Source organism: Nelusetta ayraudi, unplaced genomic scaffold (genome assembly GCF_046127955.1).
Source record: "Nelusetta ayraudi isolate G7.1 ecotype Tasmania unplaced genomic scaffold, CSIRO-AGI_Nayr_v1 ptg000033l, whole genome shotgun sequence".
Taxonomy (NCBI): Eukaryota; Metazoa; Chordata; class Actinopteri; order Tetraodontiformes; family Monacanthidae; genus Nelusetta; species Nelusetta ayraudi.
In genome coordinates, this window is record NW_027466083.1 from 5,626,660 (window position 1) to 5,651,162 (window position 24,503).

Here is a 24,503-nt window from a genome sequence, read left to right on the forward strand (position 1 = left end):
TCTCACTAGGTAGATAAACTGGTTTACATCACAATTTTGGACTGCAGCTAATCACCTTAGAAGAGTGACAATCTAGGTCATTATTGCAAATCAGTTCTGCTCGGGGGAAAAACAATAAATAGTCCTATTTGAATACTTTCCTCGCTAGTGTGTCATTAAGTGGTGACCTACTTCTAGGACAAGTGTCTAAATACTTCAGCACAAAAGGTTTGAGTACACAACCTTTAAAGCAGCTATGCTAAAAAGAGCTTGCACAAATGCACACAGGGCATGTGAACCACTTCCTCTCGTTGCATTTGCAAAAAAAAACAGGTCTTGAGGGTTAACTAGTTCATATCAGACCACGTGAAAAATCAATGGCGGTAGTAAGAGTATCAGTTACTGTCTTTATTTCGGAAATGACGAGATTAGAGCAGATACACGTCTATTTTTACCCTGTGACATGTATAGAGACAGCATTTATTTCTGACTCAACCTCAGGATTACTGAGGTACAAAAAGGGTCAAGAAGAGGCTCTAAAAATGTCAAAAAAGAAACAAACAAAAGAGAACAAGTTTACTCAAGTGGATGAAAAATCTAATTCTAATACTTCTTCGTAAATGTGTTTCTCAGACTTGTGAGGATGTGACAGAGTCACTGAGTCATCTCTGCACATGCGTGGGTGGTGCTTAGGTGCCATAAATATTCTCTTCATTTAACTGAAAGAAACTATGAAATTTGGTGCTTCCCCCAAGTTGATTTCCGTTAGTTGATGAGTCAGCGTGATTGGTTTTGACTCGAGACACGAAAACTCATTAAAAATGACAAGAAAAAAATGTTTTCTTTTGTTCCTTTTCCTCACCATTGTACAAGTATTCAAGTATGTTATTTTTATAACTTCTGCTCCCAACCAGCGCCGGGCATGTCGTATATGAAGGATCTCTTGCAGGGATGATTTTCATACTTTTCCCGCCCACTGTGGGAAATGTTTATCTCGCAAGTGAATTGGAGGGGGAATTTTTGTCATTTCTCCAAAGAACGTTTTTTTCTTTGACACCTTAAAGAAAAATGTGTTAACAGAATGAAACTCAACCTTCTTCTATATAGTAGTGGCGCGGGCGTGATCCATAATCAGTGGAAACCTTTTTAATTTTTAGCATCGCTACTGTATTTAATTTTAGTGGCAGCAAAGCTGTTGGCTTTGCTGTAAGGCTGAGCTAAATAGTTTCTCTTGAGCTGCCCTGCCTGTAAATCCTCATGTTTGCTTTTCCCCTGCTCTTCACATGTGAGTGGCTCGATAAAAGCACAGGTGTCGTGCGTCACACTCGATTTATCCAGTTGGGTTCGCAGGATCCTCCCTTTTTGTCAGCGGAACAGCTGTGGTCTGTTTGCTCGTCATGTGTTTTGGGTGGCGACCTGAAAAGGAGGAAGAGGAGAAAAAGAAACCCAGCCTGGCCACATGCGGCGGCAGCAGCGGTGACATCACATCGAGCCACGACGTGACTCTGAGAGGACGTGTTTCACTTCAGGAAAAACCAGTTTGGAGACATTCTGCCGTCATCCTCCCTGTACCTTTGTTTTTTCTTCCCTCCTGCCGTTGTTCTTGCTCATACCCTGACTGAGTCTCGGGGACGGTGGACCTGATTCTGCGGCTCCTCCAGCACAGATCATGGCCTACTACATGACTTTCTCTGCGCTCAATGAGAAGCTGAGACCTCGGGTCAACACCAGCGACCGGCTGTACTCCACCCTCAACAGGATGGAGGAGAGGCAGGTCGGGTCGCTGAGAAGCTTCCCGCTCTCGTACCGGCCGACCATCCTGACCGACATGAAAGGTTCTGGGAATACGGCAGAACCGAAGGTCCAGCAGCAGCTTGAAGACCATGTCCAGCAGCAGGCAGAGGATCTGGCCTCTGACCATCAAGATGAAGGCTCAAAATCTTCTCCCTTCGGTGCCCCTGTGCAGCTCACCGAGCTGAGTCTGAGCGATGGAGAGGAGCAGCTGGTGGACGAGGAGGGCAGCCTCTCGCTGGCCGAGGAGAAGGACGTTCCCAGGGAGCTCAGCTCCAGTGCGGCAGGCGGCCCCTCGCAGTCGTCGACCAGCGAGGACGGGAGCCCCCTGCGGCGGAGCTACGATGACGGGACGCTGCCAGACCTGATCAGGAGCGGCAGGCCGCTGGGCCGGCGCCGGACCCTGGGACACGTCTCAGAGACGGTAGGACAACACAATTTGTACGTTAGCCCGAAACAGACGGAGCAGCGTGTGTGGTTTTTAAAATCTGTTTGACCAACAAACGGGCTCAACCAACAGTAAAACCTGTCACACAGGGAGCAAACTGTCCGAACAGTCGTCCTGGATACGCCCAGAACATCCAAACTCCACTTGACAGAAAGATTCTGAGGTTCATAAAGAAGTTTGAACACAGAAGCACAGTTTTACACTGTGGGCTCTTTGACCATCTGATAAGTGTTGAGGTGGAATGCTATTGGCAAATGTCTTGTGACTTGCACATTATCGTTTCAATCTCGAGTCACATCTCCGTGCCTGTCCTGGCTGCCCTTGTGAACGAGTTCGCCTGCTCTCGTTTGTCTGAATGTTTGTGTAGCGTCTCAGTTTCAGCCAGGACACTTGCTCAGCAGTTTCTGTGTACACAAAGAAAGAATAAAGTCATGATCTGGTCCTATATGACATATTTACCCACAAATAATGTAAAGAGGTGCCGTTAAGCCAAGTTGTTGATGCTCTGCAGCTGAAAGAAGTGCGTCGAGAGGTGGAGCTGTCTCGCAGACGGAGCATCAAGCTCAAGGCCCAGGTGGACAAACTGCAGGAGAGTCGTGAGGGGCAGGGATGGAGCCAGCACCGAGAGAGGGTAAACCGCTGGCTAAATGCCTGTCTGCACAACCTTGCAGGTTTGTTGAGATTTTTGACCCCTGCGCTTCTTCTGTGCCAGGTGACGGAGGAAGTTCTGTCCATTCTGCGTCTGCTGAGCCCTCTGACAGAACCCGACTCCCGCTCAGCTCAACTCCCTCCTGACGGAGAGAAGCAGCTGGATGCCACCCTGGCCCAGCTGCAGAACGTGGCCCGGCAGCTGGCCATCAGCAACACCAAGCAGGTAAATGTCCACCCACTCTCCAATAAAGTGCGCTGCTCTTATCACATCACATCACAGCCGCCTCGGAGAAGGTTTGTTTTACAGGGCGTTTCCAGGGGGAGTGTGTGAGTGTTTGCTTTTCACATTCCTGCCAAAGAAATCCCACAGTGTCCTTCTTTTTAACGCACTTTTGAAAGAAATATCAGACTAATTTTTAACCAGTCCGCATTCCAGCGTCAGTCTTTCCATTCCTGTGGCACCTACCTCATTGTGTCTCTGACGCAAAAAAAAAGGCAGAGTTATGTGGCACGGCAAGTTCACAAGTGACGTTATCAGTGTTCAGAGTCTCTCTGGTATTCACTGTGCGAACGTCATGGTCGCAAGGTGTGTGGTTTACAGTGGCAGCGAACCAGGATTGTGCTAAAAGACAGAGAAACGAGTGAACAAAGAGCACTTATACAAGAGCCCTGATGCCTAATAACTTGTTCATCTTGTTTTGTTTTTCCTTTCAAAGCATAAATCAGGAAACCGATCAGAGGAGAGCGCTGTTCTCCAGCAGGCACTTTACGACAGGGATGAAGCCATAGAGAAGTGAGTGCGTGCGTACACACACACCTCTCCTTGAAATAATGCTAACGCGTTGGAGCTGCGCAAGAGAGGAAGTTGCAAGACACCGATCTATTTTGACTTATGTGTCACACTCGCTTCTGTTTCCTTTGTGCAGGAAGAAGGCGATGGAGGCCGAGCTGCTGCGCAGCAAAACAGAGATGATGCTGCTGAACAACCAGCTGCTGGAGGCCGTGCAGAAACGTTTGGAGTTGTCGCTGGAGCTGGAGGCCTGGAAGGTAAACCTGAGGAAATGCACAAAAAGTGCATACATAAAAAAACCCAAAATGTGTTCATTTATTTTAAAGGGAAAGGGAAATTGTGCTTTGAATGCCCTAAATGGGAAGCAGGTAATTGTAGAGTAGGAACATTTGAATGCGTCTGAGTCAGACAGAGGTAGGACACAGACGGCAGAAACACCCACACAGAAAAAAAATCCACACGCAGTAATTAGTGACGTGCACTCGCATGCACCTTCCTGCTGCAGAATGCACCCTGTTACGAGACGGACAATTAAAATTAGCGTGAATTGTGAACATTGTGTGTGTGTGTGTGTGTGTGTGTGTGTGTGTGTGTGTGTGTGTGTGTGTGTGTGTGTGTGTGTGTGTGTGTGTGTGTGTGTGTGTGTGTGTGTGTGTGTGTGTGTGTGTGTGTGTGTGTGTGGTCGGATTTTTAGCTTCAATTCTTTTGTATGAACGCCACCTCTGTGAGTTTAAACGGGTACCTTTCGTAACACAGTGGCATTTACAGATCATTGGGTTTGTACTTTTGCTTTTCAAAATTTCAGTGACTGGAAAGATTAAACAGCGCAGCAGGGCCCAATATTCTCTCAAAAGGAAAATGTGATAGTCAATGGGGAAAAGACATCCAGTCCTGGCCGGTGTGACGCATCGCCCACTGGGACGGTGCCTGGTGTTCCAGATGGCCACTTGACCTCTGGCCACCAGTTAGTCTGGACAGGAAATGCATACATATTTCTTAATCATTTCCACCATGTGAACCATCCTTTTCTTTAAATCCTCACATTTAACATCATTTTAACGTCGGGCGTCCGTCGGGTATCCCATCGTGGTCAACCAGCATTGCTGATAGATTTTGCTTGCAGGAGGACTTTCAGCTGATCCTGCAGCAGCAGGTGCAGAGTCAGCAGCAGGCGGAGCAGAACCAGAAGAAGTCCTCTCGCATGGGAATCCTGCGGAGGAACAACCGACCGCCCATCCAGCGGCCAGCCACCGTCCCTGCGGCTGCGCCGGCTCCGGCGCCGGCTGCCAGCAGCGCCCCGCAAATCTTCATCTCCAAATCTGCCCTCTCCGCTCCTCCGACGCCCAGCACGCCTCCGACTTCCCACTCCGCCACTCATCGCACCTGGAGGGACAAGCTGAGGAGAGGCCGGACCAGCCGCCAGCTGGACCTGGACGCAGCGGGGCAGGACTCGGAGGCTGACAACGGCTTCCATGTCGTGTCACTGGACTGAACTTAAAACTTTGCCCTCCTAATGTGGAGGCCCTGAAATGTAAATTTAACAATGTTTGTTCATATTTGATCATTTTTGTTTTTCATTGTTGGTTATGTTGAGACGTGTTCCTGGAGGGCGATCTTCTTTTGTTTTCTATCTTTTGTGCCTTATTTCATGGGATTGTGACCAATGCATACATACATACATATATTCTTTGCACTTTATATCCTGAATTTTGTTTTTTTGATATTGTTACAAATATATCTATCTATCTATCTATCTATCTATCTATCTAGATACATATATATATATATAGATATACATATATATATAGATATATATACATATATATATATAGATATAGATATACATACATATATAGATATATGTATGTGTGTGGCAAGACGCAGAGGGCCCAGGCGGGCTTCGAAGCCCAGACTCCATTCGGCCAAAGGGATATCCCTGTGGCCAAGTAGCCAGGGCGCATGATCAATTGGAGGAACTGTGACAGGACCGCCACTGTCACATATATATACATACATAAATATATTTATGTCAACTCTGGAAAAGTCATAAAAAAAAGAATGATGGACATTTACTTGGATTTTTGACATTTTATTGTACAATATTAGTTTGTTCAATAATATATAATATGACTCCATATGCATCTGAGTTACATTTAAAATGTACACACAGCCATGAAGAGAGTGAGCGCCGCGGCTGTGGCAGCACATTTGACAAACGGAAACACTCAAACACAGCAAACATCAACACTTGGTGACAATCAGTGACTGGAGAAAGGCATGCTCAGTGAAACCATGAACAATCATCGAGAACGCAAGAGTTCAACCTCACATACTTTAGTTGACATATTAACACATTGGATTTGTTCTTGCTCCTCTGAAACACTGTGTAAGCTAAAGCAGAACCCCCGACCAAATTCCAACAAACCAACCACAGCCCCCCCCCCCCCCCAACAAACTATTTATATTGAGCAGCAGGTTTAAATCTGCATGTGACAGTTGCTCCTTCTCTTCCGACTGGAACTTCCTTTTGAGGTGTAGGAGAGAGTTTTACTCAAATGCTTTCTGGTTCTTTCAAAAACCTTTTCAATTTCTGAATTCACATCAAACAAACACAAAAAACACTGACTGCAATAAACATCAGGTGCCATGAAGGGGTACAATCTCATCTTTGTGAGAAAATTAACACAAAACTGGCAACCGAGCTGCCAATCTAAAGTCTAGTTTATTTATACATACATATATCTATATATAGATCTATATGTATATATATATATATATATATATATATATATATATATATATATATATATATATATATATGTATATATATATATGTATATATATATATATATATATATATATATATATATATGTATATGTATATATATATATATATATATATATGTATATATATATATATATATATGTATACACACATATATATATACATATACATACACATATATACATATATCTATATATATATATATATATATATGTATATATATATATATATATATATCTTTACATATACACATATACATATACATATATATATACACATACATATATACACATACATATATATACATATACACATATATATACATATACATCTATATATACATATATAGATATGAAATCAATTTAAAATCAATTTGTTTAACTTTTTTTTTTCCAAAAGAAATGGGAGAGCAGCTCTTGACAAAAGAGGCACATACACACATTCACAACACCCTGCTCATTCAAACGGATGGGAGTTTTGCCACCGTGGGCCAAAATGTCGAAACCCTCAGTAACAGTTAAGATAGCAAGACCATGACGATTTTAAATAGTAATGTACATTTCTGCAGCATATAGTTGTGAAACATCCACACAGTTTTGTTCCTATAACGATAAGTGAGATATACAGGTAGTAACTGGGTAAAACGGTTTCCTCTAAACACAAATCAGTCGCACTGAGCGGGCACAATGACAAAACGACACCACTTTGTCACTGCTTGACACAGGAGACACACAAGAACAGCGTAATTGTATAGTAACGAGCAAACGCAGTTGTTACCTGAGAAATTCAGGAAACCTCTTGTAAATACTGAGTCTTAGTCTTCTGACTAAGTGTCTTTCTGAGAGGATTATCTTGGCTTACAAATAGAACCGGCGCTCCCAGTGGCCTGGAGATAAAAGCACACAGCAGACAGGCCCACATTAAGATATTAAATATGTCACCGCTTACTTACGCAATAAAACAGGTACCTAAAACAAACACTAGGAACGTATTACAGTCATTCCCCCAGCACAAAACACTAAACTGTCTCATTTAAATGAACAATATTCACTCTGCATGTATTTTTCAGCTCCTCTCAAGAGGAAAACTTCAGAAAGAGAACAGTGCAGAACAACATGCGTCTGTTTTACTGCTGGTAAGACATCCCGAGTTGTTCTGTTTTTTTGTTTCTTTTTGTCTAACACTGGCATAACTGTTTCAACGGAAAGATTGCATTGTGCAAATACAAGTTTCTTTGGGTTAGTACATCACCACCAAAAAAACAGCCCTGTATTGTTACATTGGAGATGTTTCCTACTTCCTATCTACAGAACCTCCAAATGAAAATACCTAAAAGAATCTGCCAGTCAAGTGCGACTATGTGCATGGCAGTGCAACTACACGAGAGAGGCTGACCCATACTGCACTAGACTACGATTATCTGATATAGGAAGGAACTGGCTGCTGAGTTTGGTCCGATCAATGAGCATCGTCGGTGACGCTCTTCAGTCTGGCTGCAGCTGCTGAATTGTAACTTAAACTCTCTCAGCGTTGAGGTGCTTCATCAGCACCGAGAGGGAAGAGGTCCCCAGGAGCAGAGGAGCGGGCAGCGGGCGGCGGGTAGCTAGGAATGAAGGAAGGAGATGATGGAGCTGATGAAGTCTAAGGGTTTATCCGCATGGATCCAGTGACTCGCGTCTGGGATGAACTGGATGTCGGCGGCAGGAAACCGCTTCTGTATTTCTGGGTAATCATCGGAACTGGGGGTGAGAGGAAAAAAAATTAAGACATAAAATGTGGAAGATAATGAAAATCAGGATAACAGATAATCCGATAATGCTGTATTACAAACATGTAATTACAAAATGTAATTTGCTAGTCAGTATTTTGTTTTGTGTTTCAAATCACTGAATATTCTATTGTCTTATGTGTTAGTCCTTCAGTCATTCACTGGTAGTATTCTTGTTATTGTGCAACTTGAGTGACTTTGGAATTCTCTGACCAGCTCTGACCAACATTGGTTTTAAGGACACAGCACCCTGCAGCATTTCTGGTGCCGCTATAATCAAGATTCAATATTTTTTATTGCCATTATGCCAGCATAACGAAATTTTGAGGAACCTCTAAGCTTTCACACAAAAAGGAAAAATTGGAATACAGCACACAAAGTACAAATATATAGTACAGGTAACAGAGGTGTAGTGCACATGAATGAGTTCAAAAGATATAGAATATTAAAGGTATAAAACACCTCCATATTTACATACATGAAATGAAATAATTCCAGTGTAATAATGCAAGTAGTATACCTGATGTAATCAGAACTGGCGCCACCCAGGAATAGTGTCGGTCCCTCATAGGTGTTGTTAAAGCTGGGGAAGCTCATGATGTGGTCAAGGTGAGCCGAGATGGCCTCCAGATTGACCCTCCAAGCGTAGTGGCCGTTCTGCTCCACCAGGTTGGTGAGCAGGAACTGACGCACTGAACGATTCTGAGGGAGGCAACCAAAAAAAGGACCAAAGACTAAACTGCCAGAGAATCGAAGATTAAAACGCAAAACGCCACTTAAACATCGCGGGTTTGATTTCATAAAAGAACGCAGCCACAGTCCAACGTGGGGCACTGACCTCAACCAGGCTGCGCAACTGGTCCTCAGCCATCCGTCTGGCAGTGGAGCGAGGGATGTCGCTGGAGATCGTCACTTCCTGCATGGCCTGGATGTAGGAGCGGAAGTCTGTGAAGGTGGAAGTTTGTGCTGGGCTTATGTCCACCACCACCAGCCGGTCTATTAAACTAGACTGTGAACAATGGGAGAGGCCAACAGACATGGTCATGAGATGTTTATGAGACAAAAAAAACAAACAAAAACAAGTGCTGAAATTAAACATATCAAGACGAGGCAGCTGATAAAAGGAGTTATCGGCAAGGACATCTCAGAGTCGTGAAACTCCGTGAGATTCCTCAGCCACGAACCTGCGTCAGGGCCGTCACCATGGCTGTTTTCCCTCCCATGCTGTGGCCGACGAGAACGCACTTCTCGATGCGCAGCTGAGCGAGGAGATGTTTCAAGTCTTCAGCCATGGCTTCATAGGTCAGCACAGGGCTGTGGGGGCTGTTGCCATGATTACGGGCATCTACAGTCAGCACCTAACTGGACAAAGGAGAGTTAGGGCACTTGGAGTGGAGTGAAAGGAGCAGCGGAGCAGGAAACAAGCTGTATTCTCTTCCTGGCCGCAGTTCAAGCGGGCGCCAGCACAAAGGATGCACTGTGCAAGGGCCGAGTTGATCAATCAGCATTAACGTACTTTGACATGCATCGAAACGATGTATGCGTGCATGTTTAAATAAGATCGCTGAAAACAAAGTGAAAGCAAGTATTTTCAACGAGCAGGAATGTGCAGGTCTTCATCACTGCAGTACCTTTCGACCAGTTCGCTGCACCAAGGACTTTGCTATCGAGTGGAAGTTTGATTTGCTGCCAAACAGTCCATGAAGAAACACCAAGGGAGTGCTCTCACCCTTCCCGTCAAAGACATCATAGGTCAGGCTGACTGGACTGTGGAGGGGAAACAGAGAAATTGATCATCTATGCAGTTTCGGTTTCTTTTTCTCAACAGCGTCTGATCATCATGATCATCACAATACCAAAGCTTTATGTATTTTCAATGAATTTGCTTTAGTAACAACTGCTAAACACGATCGTGCAAACTAGTTAGCTTCAGGTGAGCAATTTGGTCTCCGGACCAAATTGCTCGTTTTGGACGGTGTGATTTGGGTTGTTATTTACGGACAGTCCCCAAAGACAAACGACTGGCGTGAAGGCTCAGCCAGCTGCTCACACAGCAAGTTTATTCAATAAAGGTATTTTTTTTTTTTTTTTTTTAAACGATTACAGCATCCATCTCTGCCAAAACCACTACTCTCTATAATTGAAATTTAACTGGGGACTAAAACGCTCAACAATGTTTGAGATTAAAACTGCTTCGTGCATAAATTTCCTCGTCATGATATAGGAACTACTGAGGGCATGCTGGACACCACGGACTTCAGCCAGGTAGACAAATTAGTGACTTAGCATTAGCAGCATAGCATGGCACAAGAATCAAGAGCAGTGGATGGAAGTTTGAATTTCAGAGCTGTATTGAAGAAACTATCAAGTCGAAGGTCGATGTTATGAGTGCCGATGCCTCTGCTCTGCTCTGCTGTGGTGTGATAGCATCAATGCTAACTGGACACATGAATGTCATTGACTACAATTTTGAAGCATTTATGAGTGCTGACAATTTGTGAACACATTGACGACGTGGTCAGGCAGGGCGCAGGAATGAGGGTGACTGTTAGAAATTCATAATGTCTGTTAACGACGTGCAGCAACCGAGAGAGAATAAGAACCCGAGCAGCTCCGCGTTGGTTCCCATTCATCCGTTCGCTAGCAAGCAAGGGGGGAACGTTACCTGGACGAGCTGGCTGCCCGGATCGTATAAGCCGACCGACCAACGTCCTGCCGTCTCGGGAATAGACGACACGGCGTCCGGACACTCGACACTCCTCTCTTGATCAGGCGACACAACGCACTCATGGCAGCATGCGGTCCAATATAAAGCAGTCCAACAACAGCATGGGCTGAATCTCAAGCACCGAGGATGACAGCGGCAGAGGACTGTTACATTAGCGCCTGTCAACAGCTGCTGTGACGTCACCACGTCAGACGTACAGTATCGCCGTGCAGTGTGCACTCTCCCGAGTGTGGCCTCCCAGGTAGCTATGACGAGAGAGAGCAGCCTGTGTGTCCGTGAAGAGAGAACTCCTTTCTGGCGAGAATTGCTCTCTATTATCTGTTACTTTAGCCTTAGAGTATTTGAACAAAGGCCCCCCACTGATAATTAATGAGTGAAATCTTTTCCGGGTTAGTGTTGAGGTCGTTCATGCCTTATCTGGGTTGCATTAAATCTGTAAAGGAATACGTTGTTCAGACGCTAGGCGGCGTCAAAGTACCACATTTATGGAAATATTTGTTCCACTACAAGGATGTGGGTCAGTGTCAAATCCCCAACACGTTTTCAAAGAACTGTTGTAGAAAAGATTAGACCTAAGATAAGGAGGTAAGCCTTTTAGGGTGGCACACTAAGGCAAACAATCTTTGATGTCAGTCTGATCCGTGTGTGTGTGTGTGTGTGTGTGTGTGTGTGTGTGTGTGTGTGTGTGTGTGTGTGTGTGTGTGTGTGTGTGTTATTCCAACAAAGTTTTTTTTCTCTTTAATATCCTGTTGTTAATATGATACTGACTGTGATAACGTTACAAACCTATGTAGGTTAATGCTTATGTTGTTGTTTGTTTGCAATTCAGGAACACAGTATAAAGAAACGTTTTTTTTTCAGTGGTAATCATTTCTAAAGTTATACACATATATCCTCTCCTCCACAGTAACCAGAAGACAAATCATTGGCGAGCATGGTCTCCCTTGCTCTGTCTCCAAACATAACTAATTGGACTCATTGCTATGGGAGACACGTTCGCTGGGGGAAAACACGCAGTGAGACGTCACCATAGGGATGGCACAAGGAAGAGGCCCAAGGGATGGCAACTGCTGCAGCCTGGCTGAGAGACAAGGAGACAAATGAAAAGTGGTAAATGTGCTCTGTCCTGCAACTACAATTACAATGTTATTATTATTATTATTATTATTATTATTATTATTATTATTATTATTATTATTATTATTATTTATTTATTTATTTTTATAATGCAAACAACAATATTTGATTTGGAATCAATATACTGTGGATATCACAACTGCCATAGATAATAAATAACATGCCTTTATGAGTAAATTATTTTTCTTATTAATTTTCTATTTGCAATCAAATGGAGAAGCACTTAAGTGGATGTCTAATTACCAGATACTGGTTTCTTTACTTTCACAGCGATCATGTATATTAAAGGCCATTAAAGGCCTGCTCTAAACACTTGATAGATTCATGATAAATTATACCAAAAGAGAAATCGAGTACACAAAAAAAAGTCTTGATTGATAAATTAAGATGGAAGTCACAAGTGAAGTACAATTAAATACAAAACTGCTAAATCAAATGCTATTTTATGTACAGTAAAAATAAATCACTTGTCACCACACACTCGTCATTCATTCTTCAACACACTACCTACGATGTGGAGGTGTGGAACACAACATGCAAAAACAAACAGACACAATTTTCATCCCTCCAAAAAATATTGAAGTGAATTGTAAAGAAAACTGCACAGTGTTGAGGCGTTGTTCCAATGGAAGTAAAACAAACATGATCTATGAGGAAATGTATATTTAAAAAAAAAAATGCAGGCTAGAAAAAACTCCAAGCGGCACTGCATCTCGGTCAAAGAGTGGCGTTGTAGAGTAACTGGCGAGGAAACGAGGACATGCAAATCATTGATTAAACTCGAGCAAAAAATGTGATTTGGCTTACACTGCACTACATTGCAGATGTTTCAATTAAAACTTGTCATCTTCCGACCTTTTGGTCGTAATACGTAATCTATTTTGATTTGTATTTTCTGGTCTTTTTGTTTTTGTTTCGGTGTATCTCTTAACCTTACTTCTTGTTTTTTTTTAAAACTGTATTCCAAAGAAATCAATCAAATCAATAATGTCATAGACATAAAGAGAAAGGTAGTCACGCATCCATTGTGACAGCATCGCTATCAGAGACTAGAAGCATTTTTGTCCAGTTAGTTGCTATTTCAGTCTTTCTCAACAGTTCAGTTTTTATCTGTATTTACAGATTTTAATGGTTTCATGGCTCATTAAGTCATAAACCCCAGCGAAAAAGCTCCCTGATAAGCATGCTCACTGCAAGATTGCCAGAAAAATATGGATGGAGAGCATAATGTTCATCTGTCAGGGTCAGAAGTGTCAGAAGTCAGAGAACAGAAGTCAAACGCAACAAATGTCCTGAAATAACCCTTTTGCATACAAAACTCACTGCTGCCAAGTGAGAGGTTTTATTGATCTGTAATGTTGAGGAAACTGCAGCAGAAAACAGAAACATTTGATTGTGTCCCTCCTTTTCCTCTCAACAACAGAAAAATGAGTTGGCAAAGAAACTCAAAGGACCTTTATGGAGAAATGTGGATGAACTGATGCGCTAACAGAGACGATGTACCCAGAATAAAAGAAAGTAAAAATGAGAATGAAGCACTTGCAGAGGTTTGTCATTTAACACCGCTTTGTAGCACAACATGAGCTCACTGCCGATGGGGAACTTTAATGTTTCAGCTGTCAACCTCCACGTGTTAATGCTTCAACGCTAACGCTAAGACGGTGACACGTTGGTCACCTTTGCGGAATTTAGAAAGGTCATAGGCATTGACTCCCATCCTGTTCTGTTGCCTGCACAATACCAATGTGTAGAGGCAAAAATAATGGTTAAAAAAAACAACTTCCCTCAGTTTTCTATTGTTATTCTTCTTTTTTACTGCCTTTTTTTTTTCTTTTAACTCACGCACACGCAACCATGTGGGCTTTTTTTTTTTTTTTTGAGGCCTTGTGCCATTAGATCCAAGAGCCTATTTAAAAGTGCAAAATGTTCACTCATAACCCATGGACCCACATTTAAATTCATGAAACTAAGAAAAGGGGAAAACCTGTTCCACATCAAAGCCTTCCCAGAAGGGCAAAACGCAGCACTTCACCCCAGCAAAAACATTAGCAACGGCGAGAACAACTAATTATTACTGTTTTAATACAGCTGTAATAATACTTGGATCATCCCTCTCTGTATTTTCACATATTAAGGTATTTTTTTTCTCATTTTTCCACTGAATTGGTCAAATTCCACTCACTGACCTTCTGAGATTACAGGGGTATGCGTGCGTGTGTGTGTGTGTGCGTGCCTGTGTGCGTCTCTTGTAAAAACCTGGTGGCAGCGAACGTTTCACAGCTGATAAACCACCTTTGCTTCCATTTTTTTTTTTTTTTACTGATAAGTTGTGAAATTTTATGGAAAAGTAGTTTTAAGCCCCCGTGAGGCTCACATTTCCTGACATGGCATTAGCAAAGATAATACCCACCTTACTTATCATTTTATCAGTGCGTGTCCTATCTTTCCTGATAGAGCGTAAAGAAAATAATGCTTTGGATCTGAATATTAATGAACATACACATTTCAATGTATTGTCATGTGAAAGGTTTGATCAGAAAACGCCAAACAATTAAATGAATCATGTGTTTTTGTCCACTCTTTATCAATAGACAACAGAATGTCCTGTTTCACTTTATCAATCTGTTTTGTGTCACTGACTTTACAACAGATAATTGCTGTTTCTGCAGATTGTGCGTTTCGTCGATATTTAGCCAGATTACAGCTCATGGGTCTTTTTTTTTTTTTTTAAGTCTTTCACACACAGGACACAAAGTCTTCCGCGCTGGTATTGTGAGATGAAAAGACAGCTGAGGCAACAGCGATTAAAACCGATCTCATCCAAACCTTTTTTTACTTCGAGGACGGATAGTAGAAGTTGGCAGGCGGATTTCAGGTTGATCAGTGAGACCTCGCTGACCGCTGTTCGCTCTTAGTGTGTCAATATGCCAGTTTGTGGCATGTTCATGTATGAGTGTGTGCACGAGAATGTATACGAAGGCGATATTGTTAAAAAGGTGTGTCTGATTATTGGAAGCTCACAGGGAATTTATAGAGCTTGAATGGACTTCAACAATTAAAAAGTTCAAATGATTTTTAAGGCAGGAATCCTGTTGTTAGAAAACCTAGAACGAGAGAGAAACGTTACGTCACTGTCACAATTATGGCTTTTAATACCACGTAGGTCACAGGTTCAACTTATTCTGCTTAAATCCAGTAGTTTCCGCAACATGTCTTGGTCACCCCAGAGGTCCGACTTCTGAACTGTAATGAACGTGTTGCAGCGGTTTTTCGCAACCGTCTACAAGTTCAATAAAATATAAACAAAGTCTGATTTCCAGCAAAGTCCCCAGTTGACAGCAATATGTCGTGTGGACTGATTGCTCAGTAGCTTTACCAATAGTAATAATAATGATGATTTTTACATTTCTTTTTTTCTTGTTTCAGTGATGTGCCTTTCTCCTCTCAACGGGCCACTTCATCCTCCCCCACAGCGCAGAACGGCCACAGCTTGAGAGGCCACGCCTTTGCACGGTTTGACTTCGACTTAACAGAATTAACCGCTGTGCCACTGGCTAAACAAAGACATCCAACCCTTAAACACTATTGATTAATGATTGTGTTTGACGCCCGCCTCTTGTTTCTGTGCCAAGTGTTCTTAGCGCAGTTGAATTAAAATATATTTTTAAAACAGTGAAACAACACGCTCCGAGTCGTTGACAAAGAAAGCAAACATGACTATCAGTCGTGACTTTGACATGTTCAACCAAGCATTTTATTATATAAATTAGCATTTTAAGCATCAGCATGTATAAAACGGATGACATTTTTTAAAGCATTTGGTAACAAAATGTAAAGAAAAAACTAAAATAAAAGCTCCACATCATGCTTGGAGACAGCTGTTGCCATGTTCCCTCAGGGCGAGGCACACTCTCTCTCTCACACACACACAATGAGGAGATCCTTTGGCTCTTTGTTTTAAACAACAGTGTGTTACACAGTTTGTCAAAAAAAAAAAAAAAAAATTCTATCCAAAACATTTCACAAATCTACATGTGACACACAGACACAAAGTTGAATATGCGGCTTAGATATACACAAACTTGCTAAATATGAGGAAATATATTGAAATGAAGAAGAGGTTGTTTGGCCCCTGAAACAGTTTCCTCCACATTTTCAAACTACCAAACCAGGAAGGAGAAGATAAAGTTACCTGGGGTCATACCGACAGGTTTAGTTTCAGTCTCTGCAGAAACTTTCCTAAGCAAATATTCTATGCAAAACTCACACAAACACACGGGATGACACACATACACACACAGCAGCAGAACAATTGCACAAGCAAATCAACTGAAAACGAGAGCAGCCTCCTTCGTCTCATGGTCTGGGAAAAAAATGGTAAAAGCTGTTTTACCCGAAAGTATCAGTGAAATTGGACTTGTGAGAGAAACACATTCACAGCACACACACACACACACACACACACACACACACACACACACACACCACACACACGCGCCTATCTTATCCAGCTGCCTTTTCCACTCTTTAAAAGGTGAAGTGCAGCCGACAGATCAACCAGACACTCTTCTTCATCTCGGAGTCTTTTCCTGGTTTTTTTTTACCTGACGGTTTAAAACCATAGTAATTAAAAAAGAAAAATACCCACACGCACATAGACACGCAACAGCACTCACTTTAAACATTCAATGCACTGGCTCAGAATTCCTTGTCCTATCAGACGTAGTCCTTCCTGTCGTACCCTGCGCTGGCCGTGCGCGGGGCCGAGTAGGCCATCCGCGGCGCCTTGTACTTCTTCTCCCTGGGCGGGCAGCTGCTGCACAGCATGGCGCCGCCAATCAGGAGCAGGGCGGCCGACGCCCAGCCGATGTAGAGCGAGGAGCCGATCTCCCTGCGCTGGGCGTTGTTCAGGATGGGGTTGTAGAAATTCTGGATGATGACGTGCGCCGACCAGGAGACGGGGATGACGACCAGCAGGCCGGCCAGGATGAAGAAGATCCCGGAGATGATCATCACCTTGGCCTTGGCGGCCTCGTCCTCGATGCAGTTGGTGCACTTGGCGCCCACGATGGAGATCAGGACGCCCAGCACGCCCAGTATGATGGAGATGATCATCATGGCCCTGGAGGCCTGCAGGTCCCGCGGCAGCGCCAGCAGCGAGTCGTAGACCTTGCACTGCATCTGGCCCGTGCTCTGGGTGACGCAGTTCATCCACAGGCCCTCCCAGGTGACCTGGGCCGTGATGATGTTGGCACCGATGAACGCCGACACCCTCCACATCGGCAGGGCAGTCGACACGATGGTCAAGAGGAAGCCGAGGACTCCGAGGGCGATGCCCACGATCTCCATGCCCATCGACATGTCGGCTCTGCCTCCCAGCGACAAGCGAGAGATGCGGAAAAAAAAACAACCAGGAAGTTAAGACTTCCTCCTCGCTGTCCTTCGCTGTGCTTCAACTGTCCCTGTGTAAAGTGGCGAGCACCTGCCAGATGGTTGTGATGTGGCTTTGGGATGCTGCCACGGAAACAAGATATCCTTTATACCTCAGGTGAACAAGGAGGAGTCCTCTCCGCCCCCCTGCTCCGTGATGATGTCAGGAGGAGGCTGTCTTTGCAAATATAACGACACCTGTGGAGGAGGGGAGCTGGAGGCAGGTGTGTGTGTGTGTGTGTGTGTGTGTGTTTGTGTGCGTGCACATCTTTGTATGGATGGTGGTGGTTGGATGCTGATAGGATGGCAGCTTCTTGCTGTAAGAAAAAAAAACACCTTGTAGATTCATATATATAGATAAAGACATATACAGTATATATATATATATATATATATATATATATATATATATATATGTATGTCTATGTAAATATATTTGTGTATATAGAGAGACATATATATACTGCATGTATGTTCTCTGTCTATATATATATATATATACTGTGTATACAGTATATATGTGTGTATATATATATACGTATAGAGAGAGAGATTCAGTTCACAAATAGAGCGTCGCTCGGCTACCTTCACCCCCCCCCCCCCACACACACACACCCCCCACCCCACTACCCCCTAGCTCTGGCTTGACCCATGCAATCAGACTCCTTCCAACACGCCGCTTGGGCCTTTTGTTGCTTCCTGGTTGCAGTTGGGATCAAGCGTGAGGAAAAACAATCCCAGAGTGGAAACCGGAATAACTGCACCCAGAGTAAATATGAGCAGAGAGGAAACACAATAGGTCCATTCCCAGACACCTTGAGCACACACACGCTAAGGTCTCCTCAGTATCGGTTAAACCCTCTAATCTGGCCGACGGGTCAGTCTGGAAACAATGTCGGAACATTTTTGGTTTTACCCTTTGAAAAATTGCGCAGCAAATTTATTTTCCTCAAAAGTAAAAGATGGAAAACAATTATTAAACTATTATTACTACTAAATATTTAGTGGTGACCTGTTATTTTTATCAATACATTTTCAGTATTGTATTCCACAGGAACAAGCATTTTAAACAGATTCTTTAAACAATATGTTTAATTCTTAAAGTACTTCCTAATAGAATTCATACAAATTTTCCTTTAAAAGTTGCCGCCGTAGTCAGACTTATGTAAAACCCAAATCCCAAAAGACTTTCACTGTGTCTGCTGAACTGCTGGACAGGCGTTTGGGAACCAATTTCTTTGATTTTTGCACTTATTCACATACCTTTCTATAGTCCTGTCAAGATCCCTTGACTCTCACTTACTGTGTGTTCCGTATTTATTGTTACCCCACCAGGTGCATATTATACACATCACAACCATGTGCAGACTTTACACCTTGGGGGCTCTATTTGTTGTCGTAACACTGTCGTCTCCATCAGTCAGTTACTCGTGTTTACGTAAAAACGTCGGTTGCTGCATCTCTGCTGAGATAAGAGCTGCAACCTGGAGGTGAGCTGCACCTGTTTTGACCTGTGGCATGTGTCAGTGCTGCAACACTCGCCGTCCAACCCTCCGTGTCACATGCCTTGGGTGAAACAATAACAGTGAGCTGAACAGTATGTTTGTCGCCAGTTGGTTTTATTATTTCAGTCTGTGATGTTCGATTTGGATTTTTTTTTAATGCAAACTTGTAATGAATTCCACTCAAAATGTTTTTTTTTTAAACAGTGGCTCCTCTTGCGCATGTAATCAAGTGATTTTGAATTATTATAATGAAGCGGTTAAAACTTGATGAACAACGCACAACAACACACAATGAAACAACACACAACCTTCCTGCCAGGTTGTGTGTTTCCAATATTGGTATCTTTAGTAATGCAATGGTAATGGTTGTCATACTGTTATTCTGTTATTCTAATCTGTACTGCTGCTAAAGTATTTCATTTTGTTTGGGAGAAAATTAGTCATCTTTAAAAAAAAAAAAAAAAAAATCATTCACGGTAAATTTTGTCTATTCTTTAGTTTGTCTTTGTAGTTGTCATTCAAAATATATTTATGTTGCTGTTTTCCTTGATTGTATCTTAACACAGCTGTCAAGAAACGGATGAGTCATTTTACTGATCAAAACAGGCAGGGCTGGTATCAGTGTTGGAGTCATTAGGTCTGACACAGCAGGGGACAAATTCCCTCCCCATCAGGAAATGAGCCGTCACGTGCACTTCGATTGGACTCACAGAAGATCGCCCTACAAAACACTTCTGTCTATACTAGTATTCAAATTTTTCAGTTGTCATCAATGGGGAAAAATAGAGCTCACACTGTGTTTTAGTCAGTAAATTTGTATTTATTTACATGTCCTTCATTATAAGCCATTTCAGTGGTGGATCGATGAAAGAAAAGCATTCAAATAAAGTCAGACTCCCACATTTCAATAAAACTTCAATACATTTAACATTTATACAATAAAAGAACCTTATATAAAAGCATCCACATTCATAGAAAAGTTATTTCTTTTTAAACGCAGCAAGTATCAATGAACATGACCTTGTTTCAGTGAGTGAGCTCAATCTGGCTGGACAGCGTCTGCCAACATGTGTGACTCCACCGACCACCAACACACAAGTATGGTAAAATAAGACAATTAGAACTCACCACAGTCAAAACATTCAGAAAAGTATCACTGCCAGCCTTACATAGCTGTCAGTGTGATATGCAGTATTTACATCATCTTTGGCACAAGAGGAACATTTACAATGTCGAGTCAAAAGTGTCGACAGGGTAAAATCTCTTTCAAAAAACCAACCAATTTATTTAGGTCTTATCTCAACGTCTCTTCAGATCTTAATCCTCACCGGTGTAAAAAAACGAAAAAAACAAAAACAGTTGTGACTGTAAACAGGACCATTCAGCTTTAGGTCCTTTAACTTCATGTTATATATTACTTCACTGATCTCTCAACTCAAACGTATTTTGACCAAACTTGGTAAAAAAAAACAAACAAACAAAAAAAAAACACCAGGTTGGCCTCCTCCACCATTTTGTTTCAGTTCAGACATTGTGATTTGGATGTTTGCCTCAATTTTGCTCACGGAACAAAAAGAACAAGCGTTTAAAAGAAAAATGGCAATGGTATTTTCCGTAGCTCTTCTGTCACACGTAGTCCCTTCTGTTGTAAGAGCTCTGAGCGACGGAGCGCGGCGCGGCCGAGTACGCCATGCGGCTCTGGGCCGGCATGCTGTAGCGCAGCGGCTTCTCCTCCCGCGGCGGGCAGCTGCAGCACAGGATGGAGCCCCCGATCAGCAGCAGCGCCGCCGAGGCCCAGCCGATGTACAGCGCCGCCCCGATCTCCATCTTCTGGCCGGTGAGGACCACGGGGCTGTAGAACTCCACCACGATGGTGTTGGCCGACCAGGACACCGGCACCAGCATGGCCACGCCGGCCGTGATGAAGATGGCGCCGGCGGCGATCATCACTCGCGCCTTGGCCGCCTCCTCCTCAATGCAGTTGGTGCACTTTGCCCCCGACACGGCGATGAGGAGGCCCACCAAGCCCATGATGAGCGCGATGATGGTGAGCGCCCGAGCCGCCTGCAGGTCCTGCGGCAGCGCCAGCATGGAGTCGTAGACTTTGCACTGCATCTGGCCCGTGCTCTGGAACACGCAGTTCATCCACAGACCCTCCCAGAACTTCTGGGCCGTGACGATGTTGGCGCCGATGAAGGCCGACACCCTCCACATGGGCAAGGTGCAGCTGATGATGGACATCACCCATCCCAGCACCGCCAGCCCCAGCCCAGTCAGCTCCAGCCCGAAAGACGCCATGTTCACCCAGATGAGGAGCCTCCCTCTTCGCCTTGCAACCTCCCGCTTCTTCTCCCTCTCGGTTCCACGTCAGTCAAGTCTTTGCTCTTCGTTAGTCCGTCTTTCTCTTATCCAGCGGTGCCTCCTACGTGGGTAGTTTTGCCACCGAATCTTCAGCTGAATGATCCAGACGTGGTCAATCTGTTTGTGTCCTCTCTCTCTCTCTCTCTCTCTCCCCCTCTCTTTCTTTATCTCTCTCTCTCTTTCTCTCTCCCTCTCTCTCTCTCTGCCGAGATGTTGTTGAGCTGCCAAAGAAGTCGGTGACCCTTATGTGTTCATCGCTTTATGAGCGAGGGGCCAGGCCCTCCTTGCAGGCCACGTCACAAACTAAACCAAGCCAATCAGGTGATTGCTGGGCATTGGCCTCATTTACCTTGAAGGGGTGTTGGTTTGCTTTTGTGTGCTTTTTTTTTTTTTTCAAATGGAGGCCTTTTTTTTATGGTTTAAACTTTTGCCCGTGGTAGCGCTGGGTGTGTTTGTTTTATTGCTGTCAGGAGGTAATAAGTGGCCAAGGCAGGGCCTTTTTTATGTGGTTGATAGGTGACCACATGAGAATGTAACACACATTTTTACAAGTATTCTAATAGGTGTGTGTGTGCGTGCGTGCGTGTGTGTGTTGACTGGAAGCGACAGATTGAACCTTGGCACATAACAAACAGCACACTTTTTCAGTTTCTTTTGTGTTGCTGTTCCCTTTTTTAAAAAAAACATTGTTTGCGAGTCCGACTTTTACAGTCTAAATTTCAACATGACAGTTTTTTATAGTCAACACATGTGAACTTGTGCCTTTGTCAGCGAGTCAGTAAGTCTACGGGCGTAGGAACAGTAAAATACAATTGACAAACACAACTAGACCCGCTAGAAAGGAGTTGCTACTTACAAGAGTGGGCTCCCACCTGTTGGCTTTGACAAATTAGATAGACATCTTATATTGAAAGTATAAAGTGAAGTTAATTTCTTGTGTTGCAATGATCTCAACAACCACTGTCTTCAAATTACAATATAAATAAATGATTGAAACTTAATTTGCCAACAGCTTCAATTCACTCGATACCCGACTGCCAATATGGTGACCCAGCAATTTCCCCAGTGGTCACTTAAGGTGCTGTAGCCAAAAATACCATGCAGCCCAAAAAGCATTTTCCTGTAGACTGCAACACAAAAATACACACCTATAGAATGGCTGACAGGACACCTCCAAATACTAGAAACACAGTTAATATTTTTTTCTAGGTTTTTAAGTGGTGAACTTTTAATCTTTCTAAAAGAAACATTTATGAAGACTAGCAAATCCCCGGAAACGGTTTTATTCCCAGCACAACTGCTACATGCTCTATTGGCTTCACACGTTGGAAGTAACTAGGAAGCGTTTTCAAAATGGTGGACTCTGGTGGCGTCACACTGGTTGAACAACTCCATTCGAATGAATGGGCCGCCGTATTGGATTCTGGGAGCCTGGAGTGGACTCAGTAACATTGTAGCAGGATTTTGTTTTGTGTGTGTGGAGTAGCTAAGGAAGTAGCTTAAACTAACTTCATTACGGCGGCCAGTCAGGTTGATGTGTAACTTTCCACTCTGTTAATTTGCTGTTTAAATGCCCATTTGAGACGTTGTGCACTCAAAACACAGGAACACACCAGACTGCTGACAAAGCTCTTCTCAATGTCACGTGTTTCTCTGTATTTAATACAGTTGGATCTGTTGATCAAGGTTGGAACTTTTTAAAATTTCCAGAAGGAAAATTGAGCAGCAAATATTCAGCAAGTTTCCCTGAAGTTCTTAACACAGAACAGTAACTCGGAACAGTGCCCTGCTTAAAAATACTGAAAACACTTCCTAGATATTTTTCTGCTGAGGTATATTTGTGCATGTGTGGGAAGTTTCACTGAATTTCTATATCCCTCCACAGTGGTTGATAAGGGAGTTTCAGTTAGCAGAGGGATTACAAACCTTGCAACTTCCTGGTGCACTTTGGCATATTTGTATCAGACTGATTTCTTCCTCCTCTCCAAACACATGCACGCATGCGCACACATGCATTCACGCACAAGCATTCAGGTGATCCATCAAACTCAGCAGGGTGTGTTTTGACCGCATTTCGATATGCAGTGTGAATAGCGGCTTTATCTTTTAGGGCAGCAGCCAGACGAAGTTCAGCTACAACACAATAGTTCCTGTCTGCCGCCAGCACAGTGAAGCAGCCAACAGGTCAGAACTATAACAGGCATGGATGATAATATAGAAGACTCTCACAGTTTGAGGGCCAAAAGCACAAGATATGTAGATTTATTTTTTAAAGCAGGCAGCTACGTTTGTATTGTTTTGCTGCTCCTGGGCCACCGCGGGCAACATAGTGAACTACTTGCTTCCTCCAAAGATATAAACACACAAAAAAACAAACAAAAAACACTCCCTATCTTCAGCCTCTCCCTTCGCAAACACTGGTAGTCACAAAATTATATTCATCCTTTTATACTGACATCTTGTGCCGTCCTGTGCCAAAGGTTCCCATTAATAATCATTGGCTCCACTACTGCTATTTACCTTGTTTACGCTTATTAATCTGTCACTGTGCATTTTTACCATTGTTCTGTAGTTTTTTTGTTTTGTTACCTGTCCATCCGTCCATTTATTTTTCTATCACCGCTCATCTGATGTTTGGGAACGTGGGGTTGTAACTGAATACCACTGCATGAATATCCTGAGTGGCAGGCCGTAGCTGTTGTGATCATAGTGGCTAAATGGGCCTATTTACAGAATAATCCCAAAATTAATGACTTTGCATGTCGTGGTTGACGCACATGAAGAATCGACTAGCCGATTCATCACCCAGATGGTGATGGATTGCGAATCGAAACCCTGATCTAAGTTATGACTAAGAACAAAAACATGATACTAACAAAGGTATACATTGTGCCAGTGGCCGGCCGAGCATTTCGCACCTTAGCTCTCAGTGTCGTCATATTTAGTCCACCCTAAACTATTGCACCTCATCTTCATGTAGGTGACATAATCGAGCAAAACTTTCTTTTAACATTTAAATTCACAATTAAGAGTAGCAAACCAAGGCCACTGATATCGTCAAACATATTGTCAAATTACCAATAAAAGGTGATTTTAAGAGATTCCTCAACAAAGTTTTAATAAGTCCACC

At 43.2% G+C, this 24,503-nt stretch overlaps 3 protein-coding genes and 1 long non-coding RNA gene across 5 annotated transcripts; 2 read left to right on the forward strand and 2 right to left on the reverse strand.

Annotated features, from left to right (window-relative positions):
• Positions 1–1,421: 1,421 nt before the first annotated feature.
• On the forward strand, positions 1,422–6,098 carry bicdl2l (bicaudal-D-related protein 2-like). The gene is made up of 6 exons (XM_076031862.1): positions 1,422–2,194; positions 2,730–2,849; positions 2,931–3,092; positions 3,586–3,662; positions 3,796–3,916; positions 4,783–6,098. The coding sequence occupies exons 1-6, from the start codon at positions 1,649–1,651 to the stop codon at positions 5,149–5,151; spliced, it is 1,395 nt and encodes a 464-aa protein (XP_075887977.1). The 5' UTR covers positions 1,422–1,648; the 3' UTR covers positions 5,152–6,098.
• On the reverse strand, positions 5,728–11,002 carry abhd11 (abhydrolase domain containing 11). 2 transcript variants are annotated; one of them, XR_012927339.1, is made up of 7 exons: positions 10,878–11,002; positions 9,844–9,979; positions 9,397–9,570; positions 9,051–9,221; positions 8,733–8,914; positions 6,786–8,183; positions 5,728–6,401 (listed from the first exon to the last, which is right to left on the reverse strand). XR_012927339.1 is itself a non-coding variant. In XM_076031864.1 (6 exons), the coding sequence occupies exons 1-6, from the start codon at positions 11,000–11,002 to the stop codon at positions 8,048–8,050; spliced, it is 924 nt and encodes a 307-aa protein (XP_075887979.1). In that variant the 3' UTR covers positions 6,741–8,047. The 2 variants fall into 2 exon arrangements, 1 of the variants encoding a protein (XP_075887979.1); XM_076031864.1 differs by lacking the exon at positions 5,728–6,401 and having other exon boundaries at positions 6,741–8,183.
• A 39-nt stretch (positions 11,003–11,041) lies between these two features.
• On the forward strand, positions 11,042–15,758 carry LOC142891937 (uncharacterized). Its single transcript, XR_012927340.1, has 3 exons — positions 11,042–11,181; positions 11,848–12,050; positions 15,504–15,758. It is a non-coding gene; the product is annotated as an uncharacterized LOC142891937 (long non-coding RNA).
• A 43-nt stretch (positions 15,759–15,801) lies between these two features.
• On the reverse strand, positions 15,802–21,626 carry LOC142891936 (claudin-4-like). The gene is made up of 2 exons (XM_076031874.1): positions 20,678–21,626; positions 15,802–17,207 (listed from the first exon to the last, which is right to left on the reverse strand). Exons 1-2 carry the CDS (start codon positions 21,308–21,310, stop codon positions 16,794–16,796), a joined length of 1,047 nt encoding a protein of 348 aa, XP_075887989.1. The 5' UTR covers positions 21,311–21,626; the 3' UTR covers positions 15,802–16,793.
• Between the last annotated feature and the right edge of the window lie 2,877 nt (positions 21,627–24,503).